Here is an 18,208-nt window from a genome sequence, read left to right on the forward strand (position 1 = left end):
CACAATGCACTCAACTGTCATAAGTCATGACATATTGTCGATGGTCAAGTGTCAAGCGCATGTCAAGCGAGTCAAGGAAAGGTCACCTTGATAAAGTTCACCTTCCCGGCGTTCAAATAACTTAAAGTAATTGAAAAATTTATTTTTACTAATTTGAGACTGTTTTATCAGATTTATGACTGCTTAGTACTAATACATTTCAATAAGCAATGATTTGTAATCATTAAAAGAACAACGTTTCACAATTCACCATTTTATTACTAATTTTCTAATTGTCGCATCTAGGTGTTTGGGTGTTTTCAAATTGAAGAAAAATGGATGTGTCAGGTACACAACGGTTTATAGAGCGAGGCTCGCATAAAGGCAAAGGCCTAGCAGTGTTCACAAGCGGTGGTGACTCTCAGGGTATGAATGCTGCTGTGCGATCAGTAGTTCGGATGGGAATCTACTTGGGATGTAAAGTTTATTTTATCAGAGAAGGATACCAGGGTATGGTTGATGGTGGAGACAATATTGAAGAAGCCAACTGGTCATCCGTAAGCTCGATTATTCACAAAGGTGGTACAATCATAGGATCAGCTAGATGTATGGATTTTATGTGAGTATTATTGTTTCCCAATATAAACAAATTATTTATAATATGCAATAACCAGTACAGAATATTTTTCACTTACTAAAAAAAATTATATTATTTTGTAGCAAGTTTTTTTGGAAATTGGTTGTAGGTTTAGAAGTCTACAATGGTCTGAAAAAAATCCAATCCTGTTGGTGTAATACAAAATACTGTTACTTGTTTTAGCAAGCGAGAAGGTCGCCTGAAAGCTGCGTATAACCTAGTTAATCGAGGTATTACTAATTTGGTAGTAATTGGTGGTGACGGTTCACTCACTGGAGCCAATCTCTTCCGCCAAGAGTGGTCTAGCTTGCTTGATGAATTGTTAGAGAACAATAAAATTACAAAGGACCAGAGAGAAAAATACAAATACTTGCACATTGCTGGAATGGTAATGATCAACACTAAATATTTTTCACAGTTAAACTAATCCTAAAACTAAGTATATTTTCTATTTTTAAAACTAAGTATATTGTCTATTTTTAAAACATAAGACAAATAATTCCAGACAGGATATAATATAACATCAATAAGCATGAATTTGTATACTGATTTTTGTATATGTACAATTTGAACATGTAGCTATACAAGTTGTTAGTGCAATCCCAGTGAGCAAACTTTCCATTTCCTATGCTGAATTCGCTATAGTTTTATTTTATATATGAAATGGGAAACCAATATGTTAGTTCAAACTAATGATACGTATTATGTGCACAAACTTTATACCAATTTGAAAAAAAAAATATTCTACCTTCCTGCCAAATATCTGCACTGAAATGTTTTCTCTCTGTTTGTTGGACTGAATATATAAATGTATTCTGATAATCCAACAGGTAGGTTCCATTGACAATGATTTCTGCGGTACAGACATGACCATTGGTACAGATTCAGCTTTGCACCGCATCATAGAAGCCATTGATGCTATTGTCAGTACAGCATATTCTCATCAAAGGACATTTATTATGGAGGTTATGGGCAGACATTGTGGGTAAGAAAATATATGATATATTATTACAAGTCTTGAACATGTTTTCTACATGTAGTGTGCTTCGTTGTCAGTTTTTGTTTACACCAAGAGCAACTAGTGACAAAACTTGTAATATGTAAACAATTTTGATTTGACTAATCTGTTAATACATGAGTCAAGCAAAATATGTTGGAAACAATGACAATATAAGTTTATCATTTTTAGGGTTCAATTTTTGCCAATATTTTGTTAAAACAGATAACCACGAATTGAAGTTGTTCAGAAACTTTTGTATTATGGAACAACAACGTATAGAAGTTTGAAACATGATATGCATAGTTTTTTAAAAATTGACATGAAATAAAATGAGGCCTGTCTGAATTATTTGCAATAAACAATTTTCGAGTTGTTTAATTTTTAAAAGAAAAAATCGCCACTAGACATTAAACCAATTGTTGTACTTCTTCTGTAGTACGGAAACTCGGCGCGCGAGTCTGACTCGTACTTGGCCGGTTTGATGACAAGTTTTGCCTAAAACTAGTTTTAAGTCTTGTTTGTTGGTGTAAACATGGCATTATAATTTACAGTGTAAACTCCCTACAGCAAACTTCTCTAACAAAAATTGCTTGAGCTTGGTTGATTTATCAATACATGCATTGATACAACGATTATAATATTTCTGTAGCAAAAAATGGGTAGCCCCTTGTTTGTTTCAGAGAGTTTCCACTGCATTTTTCTGTATTTAATCAATCTTTTTAATAAGTGAAAGAAGCCAATTATTCATCTTGTGTTTAATATTTCAGTTATCATGATTATGTTAACAACTTAATATTTTTGTAATAAATAAAAAGTTTGTTGATATAGATATCTTGCTACGGTCACAGCCTTGTCATCTGAAGCAGATTTTGTCTTTATCCCAGAGTCACCACCGTCAGTGGACTGGCCAGATAAACTATGTGATAAGTTAGAACAGGCAAGCGTTTCTAATTTGTATGCACCATGCCCTTGTTATGAGTGTGGATTTCTTATCCTCAATTTACCCTGTAGTTCCATTTACACACATACTTAATTTAAGTCTCTCTTTAGTTTTCTTGCAGTATTCACGGCACTCGGTACGGATGCTACATATTGTTTTATTTGCGAAGAGCCAGCGCCTCTCAATTGGGATAAAAAGTTGTGTGAGAAAATCAAAGAGGCAAGAATCCAATATTCTTTTTCATGTGGGAGCAGGATCACTTCAAAATTTCCATTTTCATTTTATTAACCGGCATTTGGCATAAAAATGTTCAAATGTTGTAAATTATTATTTTTCATTTCTTTTTTTCTTTTCCAATTGGCAACTTCTTTTGGTTCTTAACTGTAGGAAAAATTTGAATAGACTGAAGATTCCATCCACGTACTTATTGAACCCATTTCAACAAAATATGAAATCCATTTGTCAAAATTACTTATCATTTTTTTTTTATAAAATTGGTGTAACATGCATGGTCCATTATGCTTGGGTGCTGCTTGTTGCAGTTATCTGGCATTAGTGGCCGCTCTGGCGAGCGAAGCTGATCAAGTATTCATTCCAGAAGACCCTGTTCCCAATAAGTGGGTTGAAAAACTTTGCAAGCGTTTAGCACAGGTACGCCGACTTAATTGAGTGGCACTGATCACGTCATATAACACGCAATGTATAATACAACCACTTCCAGCTCTCGCTGGTTCTATCAACTCGTAATAACATCAATAGGACAGGCAATTCATACATGATTCACTTTCAACAAGCTGTTGTCAGCTCAGAAAATGATGTATATGTTGTTAGTTACTATGTACTCGTACCTACTCTTTTATGATTATTTATTGTGTGTTGTGTGTCTAATATTTTTTGCTACTGTAACATACCTATCTCATTCTTAAGCTAATCTTACTTTTTTTGCATAACCTGTACTGGGTTATCTTTGATTAAAACATGTGTTTGTTTAAAGTAAGGATGGAAAGATTCTGCAAATGTTAACACTTGCATGTTAATTAATCAAAATAATTTTAAATATCAATAACCCGCATGTGGGTCCTCTTGTTAAACGGAAAATTACTTCAAGTTTCACGGTGCAGTCTCTGAAAGGGTTTTTAAAGATTTTTGCGAGGGTAGTCGACAAGTTACCTTCTATGTCGCGCTACTCATTCATTACTCTGCTATAAAGATTTGCAGCAAGATTCAATTCCGTTTATCTTTATTCCATTTATTTGCACTGGGTTTAATATTTAAATAATTGGGTATAAATGATTGTGGCTAATTTTTGTTGTATGCAATCTCTAAACTGAAATAAATTGACAGGTCTAAATCTAGTGCTATCCTTTTCCGTTGAGAACACTGTTCCCAAAAACAATATGAAAGGAATAACAGTATATTTGAACCTGTCATTTTAGTTTAGAGTTTTGTACAACAGAATTAGCCACATTGTCAAATAACCAGGAGCGCAAGTCGGGCCAGCGGCTGAACATCATCATCGTAGCGGAAGGGGCCATCGACCGCGAAGGCAAGCCGATCACCGCGGAGCTGGTGAAGAAGGTGGTGGTGGATAACCTGAAGCAGGATACACGTATCACTGTACTCGGTCACGTGCAGCGCGGAGGATCCCCGTCTGCTTTCGACAGAATTCTGGTAAGAAAATGAATGGATAGCTAAATAAACCGTAAATGACGAAAAGGCTATCACCATCTGTCTCCAGACTCCAGAGGAGCCTTGATTATTTCAGCCACATTGCCAGAAGAGAGGTACACAACCTTGAAAGTTGGGCAGAGCTGAATGATTAGCGAAGGCGCCCTCGCGTTGTTTATAAAACATAATTATATTATATTTTTTTAAATAAGTAGGTACATAATTTTTAACAATGTTACTCTAATTTTACTTGTACGTATTGTGAGTTACTATACAACACCACAACTACACCTATACAACCAACCATAGCTACAAAAAAGGAGTTTCCCATAGACTGCCACATATAAAAAGAAACCTGTATATAGGAGTAGGTATGTCTACGGAGTTTTCCCGCGGTACCGTACGTTGTACAAGTCACGTAGGTATATACTTACTGTATTGTCAGAAAGTAGCACGTGCACGAGGCCAGGTTCATATTTCTTATAATTATTAATTACATCGTCAATTCGTCACCACAATTGAGGGTTATTGACCCACAAATGATGCAATCAGTCGAAATTCTGTATCTACTGTGACCTTCTGAATGGACATTACTTAGAACATTTTTTTTCAAATAATATTAGGTATTCTTTGAAATAATATACAGTAGGTATACTGACTTAAGTTTGATAAAAGTGACGGATAATAGATCTCCCAGACATCAGCCAGCTATCGTAATGGCTTCGCTATTACAGCTTACCTATTCCAGACTGGGCTGATATACTATGTACTGTACTGCTGTATGAGTACTGATTCCTGAATGTAAATTGTTTGACATAGGTCTTGATTCTTCCTCATTGGATGCCATCAAACCCGTAGCCTTATACAGCCATCCCACAACACCTACTCGTATTTAGATGCACAATACATGGAGCCATTGAAGTGCGGAAACCCGTCCAGATATAAGAAAGAAGAAACACCTAAGCATTTATTTCGTCGATCCATCGCATTGGCTTCTCTACAGCGCGCTTACTTATCCCGGTCTCAAAGCAAGGACTTATCAGCTATAATTGCCTGAATCCTATGCTCACGTAAAATACGCGGGCGCGGTGGCGGATGCGACAATTTCTCAACTCGTACATATGAACTTGTACGTTTGATATTGTCGCGACCCTGTCCGCTACCGCACCCGCGAGTTAACGTGAACGAAATCAAAATCAAAACTTATTTATTTCATACAGAACAACTAGTGTCTCTTATGCTACGTCTATGTCTCTACCACCGGTTCGGAATGAAGGTTCTACCGAGAAGAGCCGGCAAGAAACTCGGCAGTTGCTTTTCCAAATCATAAAAAGTTACAATAAGTATCTAACAATACACTAGAATAAGTACCTACTACGACAAGCACGGCTTGCCACTGTCATTGCAACTAACTATTGATTTAGACTATCTCAATGACTTTGATTCTCCTGCAGATCTTCATTTCTTACTCACTCAGTCTTCAGGGAAACGTCACAAAAAGAAAATGTTGAAATGACAATTTTCAATTAATTTGTGCAATTATTTAGGGTTGCCGCATGGGCGCCGAGGCTGTAATGGCTCTAATGGAAGCGACTCCTGAAACCGAGGCATGTGTGGTGACCCTAGACGGCAACCAAGCTGTGCGGCTACCTCTTATGGAATGCGTGCGGCGTACTAAGGCTGTTGCTCAGGTGAATTTTATTAAATCATATTGTGACCAAAATATTACTTCTAGGTAACGTTTTATACTACCCTTAATTCGAACTGCGCATATTTATGAATTATACCTAATATCGTCTTTATGATGTAATTCTATTGTAAGTAAATAATTTTGTTTATATAATATAATTATTATTCACTTCACTATTATCATTCACTACTTAGTAATCAAAATAATTAAACGTTTCTCAGTAAAGTACGTGGGTAATAGGTATGCAATTTGGGTGTAGAAGTAAAAGACGTCCAAGTATTGACGGTAGTAGGTAACTTATTTGTATTGGGAAAAGATAACTTGAAGAGTTTTAAAACATTCCTTTGAACTTCATAATTGTATCTTGTACCTATCCAGGCTATGGCTGACAAGAACTGGGATCTAGCTGTGCAGATGCGCGGGCGCAGCTTTGCACGTAACTTGGAGACTTACAAGATGTTGACTCGTCTGAAGCCACCTAAGGAAGCCTTCGATGAGATGGGCAAACCCTCGGTATGTTTATTTTGTGCTGTCAGGAACACTGCTGTCTTGAAATGATAGTGAGTCCATCTATCGATATAGAATGTAACGACATTCGTAATTCGTAATGCCTCCAAACTCCTACGAAATCCATTGAAAACTTGTCCTACAAAATATAATCACACAACATGGCGGAAACTTTTTGCCTTTATTAGTTTGGACGCATTAAAAACCAAGCTATTCACACTCCATACGAGAGAAGGTTAAACTGAAAAATATGTTTAAGAACTTGTCTTGAATTATTTGAGAGAACCTTTTTCAGACGCGATGCTAGCTAGCGTTGCCAGAAGGGTATGAAATTCATACTTTCTGGGTCATGTTTGTACATCGGTCTTGTTTTCGTACCTTTTTCAAAAGAGACTTAATTAAAACAACGCGCCAGAATCCGAAGAAATTTTCCCGTATTTTATGTGGATAAAAAGTTATATGACACTTTTTTCTGTGATTATATGCTATAATTTGCGTGGTTTGTGGTTATAAAGAGGGGTTTTGTGTAGGAAGGTCTGACGCTAGCGGTGATGCACGTGGGCGCGCCCGCGTGCGGCATGAACGCGGCCGTGCGCTCGTTCGCGCGTAACTGCATCTACCGCGGCGACACCGTGCTGGGCATCCACGACGGCATGGAGGGCTTCATCAGCGGGAACATTGTCAAGATGGAGTGGTGAGTGATGATGATGAATTGCCTTACAAGCATTAGTATAGGGATGCACTTGCCTATGCCTCCAGGCAGAGAATTCTTCCAAAGTCCTCTTTTGTTGCCAAAAGACAAAACTCAAAAACTTACGATTTTTATTACTTGTTTGTTTGTTGTGTTATCTATTTATAACGCCACCACGCAACTACGGGTCGATGTAAATTTTTTACCTGGACCTGGAGAGTCGTATGTCACTCGCCATCTTTTACTATACCCACTACTTCTACTATTTACTACAGGAAATTAAACAGATTCCATGGAACTTTTAAAGACCTAAATCCGTGTGGATGAAGCATTTAATATATGCATATTTTTACCGGGGTAAAGAAGTTTCACTTCAACAAGGCATTCGTTATTATTTCAAGGTCCGATGTGACAGGCTGGGTGGGTCAAGGTGGAGCGTTCTTAGGAACAAAGCGCACCCTTCCGGGAGACAAGAAGGCGGAGATAGCTGCCCGCATCAAGGAGTTCAACATACAAGGCTTACTTATCATCGGTGGATTTGAGGTGAGAAAACTTCTACTTGAATTTTATCAAACAGTATTATTTTAAATACCTACATATTTAAGTAGCGAGCAAACGAACAGGCTAACAAGTGATTATCGCCGCCCATGAATGTTTGCAGCACTAGAGGAATCGCCAATGCGTGTCCACTTTTCTGGAATTTATTGATCCGCCCCTTGAATAACCTCATGTTGAAATCTAACGGGAATACCGCCGCTCTCTCTTGTCCTGTTATGCTGTCCTGGTACTTTATTCGTGTAGGCAATTGGTAGTTGGTAGTAGTAGTTTATGCCTATGTTGTCTGTCCTATTGTCATCATATATAGCGCGCTAAGCAGTCAGTAAGAACTACTTTTTTTTAACGCTTTTGCATGGCATAAATTGTGACAACTTAATTTTTGCGTAGTATACTAATTTTCTCAGTACAATCTACCAATATTACTTATAACGATACTGTCTCTTGTAGGCATATCAAGCTGGTTTGGAGATGTACGAATCCCGCTCTCAGTACCCCGAGTTCTGTATGCCGCTAGTGGTAGTGCCCGCCACCATCAGCAACAACGTGCCCGGAACAGACTTCTCTCTCGGCTCAGACACCGCACTCAACGAGATCACCGAGATCTGCGACCGCATCCGGCAGTCGGCTCAGGTGAGCACATAATATACGATTCCCGCTCTCTGCACCCCTAGTATATGTATCCCGCCCTTTAAAACTTAAGATATTTGTTTATAATAAAGATATTTATTTATTTATTTATTCAAACGTAATTTACTCAATATTCAAACTTAATTTAGTAATATTCAAACTCAATGTAGCTAAAATTCAAACTTTTTTATTTTTTACTTGTTAATAAAGCATATTTAGAAGGTTTTTGCGAGTGTGGTGTAAACATAAACTCGGTTGAGTATACTCTAAACTTAATTTAGTTAATATTCAAACTCAATGTAGTTAATATTCAAACTTAAATAAGTTAGTATTCGGATTTTACCTAAATAGCTTGGGTAATGGTAATCGTAGCTGGGGCAAACCTTTTAGCACAACATTTTTTAACGTAAATCTTTTTCACCAGGGCACTAAACGCCGAGTATTCGTTGTGGAGACTATGGGAGGCTATTGCGGATACCTCGCCACTTTAGCAGGTTACGTTTCTCACTACCTATAACTTTATAAATGAACTAATTTCTAGTTGAATCCAAAAAAAGATTCTGACGAATTGAGAAGTCTTTTTTGAAGTCAGTTAAAAATGACCTTTATTGCTACATTTTTGATAACTCTTTCACGCAAAAATCCTTAGTATTACAGTACCCGCAAAACAAACAGTCCAATATGAAGTTGAAAGTTGAAAATATGAAACTGAGATCTGTTTTGTAAATGCACAGTACACATCGTTTTCAAATTGTGGCCTGCATGTTTTGCATGCACTATTTACCAGCCCGAGCTCACTTGGTCTCCTGATCTATGGGCAACGTGCTCCTTCGACGGCACTCGCCTAGCTCTTGCGAAAAAGAGAGACATGTAAGAAATAAAAATACGCGATAGAAAAAATACATATATTTAGGCTGAACTTTATTGCATCGTAACAAGAGTTGCTATTTATTCAAACATCGTTGTGAAGTGATCCTTCTGTGCGTGAAAGGTACAATTCTATGGTAAAATTTCATATAATTACTTTTCACACACAGGTTTGGCGGGCGGTGCGGACGCTGCATATATTTACGAGGAAAAGTTCTCCATTAAAGACTTACAGCAAGACGTTTATCACATCGCGTCCAAGATGACTGGCGGCATCCAGCGCGGTCTGATTCTACGCAATGAGAAGGCCAATGAGAATTACAACACCGATTTCATTTATCGGCTTTACTCTGAAGAGGGCAAAGGATTATTTACAGCGAGAATGAATGTACTGGGTAAGACAGTTTTTAATACATACATATAACTTTCTATATAAATTGATAGTAAATTGATATTATAGGAGTAAAGCAAACTACATGATCAAACTCCAAGTCCCAACTCCCAAACCCTGATGACACTATTCCTAAACCGTAGATATTCAGGAACTGTTGATAGTGAATTAACATTGTAGATACCAAGCAATAACTTCATGATTGAATTTAGGGTCCTAACTCCTAACCTAAACCTAGATGCTAAAAAAATCTAAAGGAAAACAAAAATTATTTCACGACGTATAGAATGGTCCTCAAAAAGCATACAGTGCCCTTCACCTGCAATATTATAATGCTTTCAAGGCTTTGATGGAGCTGCCTCGTTTTAGTTGCAGGTGAAGATTCATGCAGTAGAAGTTCCAAAAAGTTGATTCGCTTTATGATAGCCTCGTGGTTAATATGTAGGCCTCATATTCAGGGGATGGACCTCTTACTTTTCGGAGTTGTGTGCGTTTTAACCAAATAAACACTTGCTTTTACGGTGATATAAAACCATCGTGAGCTGCATGCATGGGAGTCCTGCATAATGTTCTCGAAAGTGTGTGAAGTTGCTAATCCGCACTTGGTAGATTATGGCCGGACCATTCTCATTCTGAGAGGAGACTCGCCCTCAGTAGTGAGCCAGCCAAAGGTCGATATGATAATGAATTCCCGTAGTGAGTCTTTGTTACATGAAATTTATTTTATTAACTTGCAGGTCACATGCAACAAGGTGGCTCACCGACCCCCTTCGACCGCAACATGGGGACCAAAATGGCCGCCAAGTGCCTGCACTGGCTCGTCGAGACTATTCAAAAGGGGCCGGCGCGCGGCGCCGACTCCGCCTGCCTGCTGGGCGTTGTCAAGCGACAGTATAAGTTTACACCTCTTGAAGAATTGAAGGCCCAGACCAACTTTGCGTGAGTGCATTTTCCTTAATCATGTATTTCCTCCACAGAGATGTGACCAGACCATGTGCGCGGGAGTTCAAGTATGGGCAGTTCATTTTCCCTTACTCGTATAGCATGATGGGATGGCAATACGACACGACCAGAGATAAATCAGTCATAGGATAGACGGCTTTACAGGCACGCAGGTGAAACATCGCCAACTTCCTAACTCCGGGCTAATACTGAGAAATTCTTGACAGAAAACTGACTACCTAGGTAACTATTCTTTGGCCCGATCCGGAAAATGAATCCAGGATCTTGTTATTCTCAGTCGAATATACTAACTCACTAAACCAACGAGATAAATTCGTTAAACTATCTGGAAAAATAATCATACTAAAAAAGGAGCGCTTATGAATAACTTAAGTGGAGGTGAAAGGTGTAATTATTATGAAAAATTACGGAATTAGGGATGATTCTCTAGGCGAACTAGGTGTAGGCCATAGAGCTGTCAGAGAAATCTCATTTTGGGCACTAATATAATTTTAATCCACCATCTATACTATCCTTAAATCGACGTATTTTTTTTTTGCCCGCGATAACGTTCGCGTGGATTTTATAGTACGGGTAGTGATTCTATCTATACTAAGCAATTTTTTTTTTCAGGCAAAGAATAGCCAAGCAACAATGGTGGATGAAACTGCGGCCGTTGTTGCGTATTTTGGCCAAACACGATTCCACCTACGAGGAAGAGGGCATGTACATGACAGTCGAACAAGGAGAGATAGACTCCGAACATGTTATTTAAACCAATAAAAATTTAAAACTAGTCCAAAATGTTTGTGTTACAGTTCACACTTGCAATGGTGTTGCCTCGATGTTGCCATGTATCTCAATGTAGATTTGCCCAAATTGTTATTGAAGCTGCTAGAATATAATTTTAACTTTTATAATTGGTAACGATACAAAGATATAGTATTATTATAAACTTAGATTGTAATTCATGAATAAAATTTTAAGTTATATTTAAATTTTAGATATTGGATCAGTTGTTATTTTAGTCAAATTCGAAATTATTCTATGTATTGTAAAGAGTTAGTTCCTTTTTAGATACAATTTAATTTTATAAGGAAGCAATTGAGTCTATTAAGATTTTTAAACAAAAAATACCTATAATAATTGATATTATCTTATGTAATATGTCTATGTGTAAAATTTAGTATTAGGTATATTTTTTACTATCATTTTTTGTTGAGATTATAATGTAAAACATTTTGAATAACAATAATTTATGAAAAGAAAAATAATGTAACAAAAGTAAATAATAACTAATCTAGTTTCTGTCTTGTGAAAGATCAAAATCGTGGTAATTTTTTGACTAGGTACATATTTTGTAATTATCTACTTAATTGGAGTGTTTTTACGGGCTTTGACTCTAAAATTGGAAAACAAATATTTTTGATCACTTGCATCGATCTTTTATTTTTTACACTAATTCTATATGAGCCCCAAAATGTTTATAAAGATTGAAATGTTTATGAAGAAGATATAAACTTGATGTTTATCTTTATCCAATACTCAGTGTTATATTGTGCGTTATATGAATCTACATTTAATACATTATTTACAAATACCAGAAAGTTGTTTTTTTTTTTTAATCCATATTAGTATCTAAATATTTAGTACTTTTAGTCTTCAGTAATCTATTAATTGACTCAAAAAATATTTTCCAACTAGCTGATGCCCACGACTTTGCGTGGATTTAAGGTTTCAAAATCCTGTGGGAACTTTTTGATTTTGCGAGATAAAAAGTAGTCCTTGCCACTCTCCAAGTTTTTAACTATGTCCATGCAAAAAAACATGCCAGTCCGCGGCTTCGTTGCGGCGTGATTGAAGTACAAACAAACAAACACACTTTCGCAATTATAATATTAGTAGTTATGATCAGAATAGTTGAATATAATTTGATGTAGAGGAACTTGTTTGACAATTCACAGCCTGCTCGAAATCTGTCTGAAATCTTAAATAATTTACACTATTTTCTGCAGTGTTATTTTATGGTTATTTTAAATTTTAACAAATTCGAAAGAATCGTCATAATATAGGTACGACGATCTGACAAAATATATTCAAGAGAAGATATTACTAGGACAAGTGCTCTAAGAAACCGCTATCTCTTTCTAAATCAATATTTCCTGCCGGGTACCTACTGTAGGACGTAGGTACTTATAATATTGGGAAAATCACCGGTACAGAAAGCAGTTCTATTGAGAAGAGCCAGCAAGAAACTCTGCAGGTGCTCTTTTTTTTAAAACAAAATTTTTATGTAGTTACTTAAATAATATTTTAATTTCTTAATGAACATCATCACTCCTTTCCTTTGAAAATCGGGTAAAGAATATGGGGAATACTGTTAGGTCAGTATAGCAACATTATAATTGATTCATAGACAATATTTTGAAGAATTCGAAGAATAATAGCATTGAGTAAAATGATTATAAGCCTAGGAATATCCGGATATGTATTTACTTTAAAAACTCTAGGAGTTTGATAAACGAGTTTGCTGCGTAAAATGTTATTTTAAAATTTTGATTAGTATAATTGGATTGTATAAATTAATTGTTATTTTAGCTCTAAAATAGAAATTTGTAAAAAACGACGCACATTTGACTATTTCAGTGCCAACACAACTGTCAACAAACGGCTTTAGTGTTGACGTTTGACCGCGTAGCAAGTGAAAGTGTCACGTCAGTGGAATCGCTGTCAAATTTTCGAAATATTTCGCTTCTAAATCGGCCCTTTTAATTTAAAATTGGTAATTTTGCTTGTTATTACATAAATTTTAATATTGCTAGAATTCGAACCTTCTTAGTGGACGTTAACTGTATACGTATTTAACGTACAATTTTCAGTTCTAGGTTAAACCGGGAAGATGGGTGTAAAACCTGCAATTGGAAGAAAATCTAACAAGAACCCCCCATTTTTCAGCCACGAATTTGTGATACAAAACCATGCTGATATTGTGTCATGTATTGTTATGGTTTTCCTGGTTGGACTAATGGTACAGGTAAGCGATAAGCGAATGCCACGTAATCCTCCAAATGTTTTTTGGCGTTGTTTGTTATTTTACTTTTGGCAGACTTGAATTTCTTGTTGTTGTTTACAGTCGACTAGTCCAGTGGCAAGTTTATTCATCAGTCTGCACCACAACGTTACTGGTGTGGAACCGACGCGGGAGACGCCGAAGGGAGAGCCTTTCTTGTACGAGGCTGGCTGGAAAGATGCCTGTGCTGTGTTCTTCTATTCCTTAGTGTGCATTGTTATGCATGCTATCCTTCAAGAGTACTTCTTAGATGTAAGTCATCAAAACTTGTAAACATTAATTTATTAAGTGGTAGTGTGCATAAAACAAGTAATCAAATCTGAAGTTGCAATATGGCGGTTTGTGCAGGTCCTAGTCTAAGCATTAAATACACAAGTCCGTTGTTTGTTTATGTACCTAGCCTTGTGTTCAGATTGGACTACATGGACTATTAAAATATGCTAAAAATGACATTATTTTTAGAAAATATCAAAGAAGTTTCATCTCTCGAAGTCAAGATTGAGTTCTCTGAATGAATCAGGCCAGCTTGTTGTGTTCCAACTTGTGACTCTAGTTTGGGGTGGAGATGCTATTCTACGTGAAGGATTCATTTTCAATATTTCACAGCTTTGGGATGGTAAGTTAATTATACTTAACTAATTTTTTAATTACTCATTTCATTATACTTTATTTTTACTAAGTGATGAAAAAAATATGAGTATAATTTGCATACTGGAATAAATACATTTATTTATGGCTATCTAGGAATATCTTAGTGGCAAATATTTATGGTACATTTGAAAATTCTCTTTAGCAGCGTATGCAAGCTAAGTAGTATCAAAAGTGATAGAATCTTAATTCTTAACTAAACATAAGAAAATCTAAGAATTCTTTTTAAATACAAGACTTTATTTATTTAACACTTGTTATTTTTTCTAGGTTACCCAAACCATCCAATGAGTTTCTTGTTAAAGTTATGGTGGGTTGTCCAAGCTGCATACTGGATCCACACTATTCCAGAACTATATTTCCAACGCATCAAGAAAGATGAGTGGTCAGGTCGCATCAGACAGGCAGCTGTCGCCTTCACATTTGTAGGCCTGGCATATGGCTTCAAGTAAGTTTAAATCATGATCATAAATTTTTCATGACAATTTTTATTAATTTATTGTTTTCAAAATATAGGATACTAGAGATAATCATTTTAGAGATAAGCATTTCCAATGTATTTAGCTTAATCCATACTAATATTATAAATGCGAAAGTGTGTCTGTGTCTGTCTGCTACCTTTTCACTGCCCAACAGTTTAACCAATTCTGATGAAATTTGGTACAGGGTTAACTTATATCCCGGGGACGGAAATAGGCTACTTTTTATCCCAGAAAATCAAAGAGTTTCCACGGGATTCCGCCAAGACCCATCCGCTTAACCGATTTGTATGAAATTTGGTACCTAGAAAATTCCTCTTTCTATTGGTGAAAACTGCATGAAAATCCATACAGTTGTTTCTGAGATTGGTCTGAACAAACACAAACCCAGTGCAGCGGGGGACTTAATTTTATAATATTATGTAGTGATAGTTTAATTTATAATAATTAAATAAAAGTTGACAATATAATGTTGAAATGACATGCATTTTTGTCCAACAGGTTCCAAAGAGTAGGAGTCTGTCTTATTGTTCTGCATGCATTGGCCGAGTTTGTGGCTCACAGCTATCGTCTCAACACCATCCTTCGGGGAGAACGGGAAGACTATCTGGACAAATGTAAGCTAAATACAAATTTTTAGTTTTAATTTGGACTAGTATTTACCAATTTCTTGAGCTGTGTTCAGTTTGACAAAAGTATTATAGAGTCACACCACTTGGACCTCAAGTTGACTCTTGGAAAATATTAAGTTATGGTTTTGTGGCAGTGCTGGGGCTGCTGAATGGTGCGGTGTTCGTGGCGGTGCGGCTGTGCTCGCTGGTGCTGGGCGTGCTCACGTTCTACTTCGGTGCGGCCGGTGCGGCGCCGCTGCTGCTGCGTCTGGCCGCCCTCGTCCTGCTGGTCTCCTTCCAGGTACAGATAAATCAATCAAGAAAAATGTTTAAATAAATAGCAATTCTTGTTAGGACGCAATAAAGTGCAATTCAGCTCACACAACTCTGCGGCCCATAAATCATCACTCTTTCTATCGCGTTAACTCTTATCTGTATAAGAGATGAGTTATGCGAAAGCCGTCGAAGGGGCGCGCCGCTGTAGGTATATTTCTCGGTTCCTGCGACCAAGTGAGCGTGCTTAGATATTTTCGCTGATTTGCGTGAGGTGCCCCACCCTGCCATAGTCGTCAATCCAGTCTTTCAAGTTTACTACAGAAACCCTGTAGTGCCCGAGTTCAAATTTCGGTTAGCTATTTTTTAAATTGTCTTAAAATAATTTTATTGAATGAAATTTTCTTACAAAAAACCTAATATGGGATAAAAAGGAATATGTTTATTTCCTCTAGGTTTACCTGATGTTCAACTTCATCTCGGAAGCTATCAAGCAGCGACAAGAGGCTCGCCAACTGGCTCAAAGCAGGCCTAAAAGGGAAAAGAAAGAGAAGCCTAAGAAGGAAAAGGGTAATGCTATGTTCTTACTTGTTTGTAACCTATAAAAAATTTATGCATACTACCTAATTTACTAATATTATTTTGCTAAGATATTTGGATATTTCTGCCGTCTGATTTTTTTAAAAGCGGTTATCTGTAAAAAGTTAAACTTATCTGAAAAAAGAGACCTTTATAGAAATGGAATGGCAGTTTTAAAATGATGTATGTCTATTACTTGCTTGTGCTACTGATGATTGAATGGAATAGACACAATTAAGAAATTATAAATTCCTAAATTGCCTCTGCCATGTCAAGATTCTACCAATTTGTTACTCGATTATACCTTTTAACGACTGAAAGGATTTTAATAAAATTTGGCACACTATCCATGAATATAACATGCCAAGAAATCAAGATTCCTAGTGTTTGTTGATAAAAGATAATAATTCATGACTATTTGCGTTTACAGTGAAAAAAGTCCACAGCGAGGAGTCCGACCTCCCTGAAGTAGACCAGAACACCAACAAGACTCTGCGACAACGACAAGCCGCTACAGTCAAGACTAAATAAAAACGCACACTGCCCTCTACTTAGAAATAATAGGTTATCCCCTTCCATTCGTAAGTACCCACACATCTTCCATTACTTTCCCCCTAATACATTTTAGTTACGTAAATGTCCACGCACAAAAGGAACTGTGTGCTGCAAGTTGTGAGAAATTATTGTTCTTAGTAGGTAACTCAGAATAAACTTCTAACGAAATTATTTTTGTTTGAGATTGTTAAAATTAATATTTATTATTAATGTATGTGTGATTTCATGATATTTTAATTTTACCACACAATGTAATGTTATTATTATTATCTGTATGTGTAACTTGTGGTGTCGAAGTATTTTGTGTAACTTACATTCGTCGTTAGACTACGAAGCGCACTATTGTCATTACGTATAGTGGATACAGGGTTGTAAAAATATCTCTTTAAAATGTAAAAAAAAAAACTTAAAGTATAGGTTAAAACGTTGTTTATATTGATATATTGATAAGAATTTTACAGTAATGTGTAGTGTGTACACATTAGAAAAAAAAACTGAAATATTCCATTCAATTATTTTGTGCATTTCTAACGCTGACGTTTTGTACCATGAATTCCAATGTATTGTTTTTAAAATTGTTTATAATATTTTATTTTTATAGTGTTTTTAATATACTTGGATAACTTAACCATATCTATTTTTGTATGACAATAGACATTTGCTATTGCACATCTCAATGATATCTAGGTGCTTTATTCCATCTCTTATATTTACAACTTTACTGTACAATATATTTTTATGTCTACGTTAAGTGTATAATAGTTCTGGACCTAATAAATTCAGTGACTTTGGGGGTGAAATAGTCAAAATGAACTGTGAGAATGCTCCAGATCGCTGTTATACTTGTATCTGAATTAGGCGGTAATGTAATAATAATTCTTCCTAAATGAAATTGTGCTCATAAATTATTGTATTATTTTCACGAGGATTGTCAATTTTAAAGGCTTGATGTTATTTTATTTCTCAATAAATTTTTGTAAGATAATTATGTTTTTAATTTTGGTCCTGACCGGGAGTTGAGGCAGTAGTATTGATTCTGTCATAAATGAAAATATTATTCCCAAGTATAATATGTTTACACGCCAACGCTTTTTTACGTGTGAACGGATACTTGGGAATACGTCTCTGGGCTTTAGGTGCCAGTTGTGTTGTAGAGTGCACTAAAATTTTTCGTCTTTTTATTTTATGCAGATACTCTAAATTCAGTTTGGAAAAAAACATCAGAATCGACGCCATTATTGGTGTGGTATGTGACGGTATATAAGTTAGCGGGAGTTTGGCTAAACTGAGAGGTAAATCTGTCGAACTTACTATGGCAATTTTTTTCAGAACTCTGCTACATTTTTGACATGTAGACTCGGGGTACTATCACAAATCGTGTGTGTACAGAGAATCTCCTGCCTTTGACTTTGACTGCCTTGACTGCTGATACTGACCTATAGTCACAAACATTACTATAGGGAGACAAATCACATAGTAAATGTTCGTAAAGGCGG

At 36.3% G+C, this 18,208-nt stretch overlaps 2 protein-coding genes across 5 annotated transcripts; both read left to right on the forward strand.

Annotated features, from left to right (window-relative positions):
- Nucleotides 1-29: 29 nt before the first annotated feature.
- On the forward strand, nucleotides 30-11,278 carry LOC123875082 (ATP-dependent 6-phosphofructokinase). 4 transcript variants are annotated; one of them, XM_045920744.1, is made up of 15 exons: nucleotides 30-126; nucleotides 286-598; nucleotides 800-1,004; nucleotides 1,447-1,601; nucleotides 2,445-2,553; nucleotides 4,039-4,227; nucleotides 5,772-5,915; nucleotides 6,293-6,427; nucleotides 6,952-7,115; nucleotides 7,514-7,655; nucleotides 8,118-8,300; nucleotides 8,722-8,791; nucleotides 9,335-9,559; nucleotides 10,293-10,494; nucleotides 11,131-11,278. In XM_045920744.1, the coding sequence occupies exons 2-15, from the start codon at nucleotides 315-317 to the stop codon at nucleotides 11,270-11,272; spliced, it is 2,349 nt and encodes a 782-aa protein (XP_045776700.1). In that variant the 5' UTR covers nucleotides 30-126; nucleotides 286-314; the 3' UTR covers nucleotides 11,273-11,278. The 4 variants fall into 4 exon arrangements, with proteins under 4 accessions (XP_045776700.1, XP_045776704.1, XP_045776701.1 ...); XM_045920748.1 differs by lacking the exon at nucleotides 2,445-2,553 and adding an exon at nucleotides 2,667-2,775; XM_045920745.1 differs by lacking the exon at nucleotides 2,445-2,553 and adding an exon at nucleotides 3,099-3,207.
- A 1,854-nt stretch (nucleotides 11,279-13,132) lies between these two features.
- On the forward strand, nucleotides 13,133-17,697 carry LOC123875124 (translocating chain-associated membrane protein 1). The gene is made up of 9 exons (XM_045920796.1): nucleotides 13,133-13,279; nucleotides 13,377-13,531; nucleotides 13,631-13,819; nucleotides 14,030-14,183; nucleotides 14,486-14,663; nucleotides 15,196-15,311; nucleotides 15,461-15,606; nucleotides 16,034-16,148; nucleotides 16,588-17,697. Exons 2-9 carry the CDS (start codon nucleotides 13,397-13,399, stop codon nucleotides 16,686-16,688), a joined length of 1,134 nt encoding a protein of 377 aa, XP_045776752.1. The 5' UTR covers nucleotides 13,133-13,279; nucleotides 13,377-13,396; the 3' UTR covers nucleotides 16,689-17,697.
- Nucleotides 17,698-18,208: the final 511 nt, after the last annotated feature.

This window comes from Maniola jurtina, chromosome 2, assembly GCF_905333055.1.
Source record: "Maniola jurtina chromosome 2, ilManJurt1.1, whole genome shotgun sequence".
NCBI lineage: Eukaryota > Metazoa > Arthropoda > Insecta > Lepidoptera > Nymphalidae > Maniola > Maniola jurtina.

Bases quoted from the DNA above. Each gene is read 5' to 3' on its own strand.
- LOC123875082 (XM_045920744.1), top strand. From the start codon at position 315: ATGGATGTGTCAGGTACACAACGGTTTATAGAGCGAGGCTCGCATAAA. The intron at 9,560-10,292 runs GTAAGACAGTTT...ATTAACTTGCAG, and splicing joins AGCGAGAATGAATGTACTGG to GTCACATGCAACAAGGTGGC. The intron at 10,495-11,130 runs GTGAGTGCATTT...TTTTTTTTTCAG, and splicing joins AAGGCCCAGACCAACTTTGC to GCAAAGAATAGCCAAGCAAC.
- LOC123875124 (XM_045920796.1), top strand. From the start codon at position 13,397: ATGGGTGTAAAACCTGCAATTGGAAGAAAATCTAACAAGAACCCCCCA. The intron at 14,664-15,195 runs GTAAGTTTAAAT...TTTGTCCAACAG, and splicing joins GGCCTGGCATATGGCTTCAA to GTTCCAAAGAGTAGGAGTCT. The intron at 15,312-15,460 runs GTAAGCTAAATA...GTTTTGTGGCAG, and splicing joins GGAAGACTATCTGGACAAAT to TGCTGGGGCTGCTGAATGGT.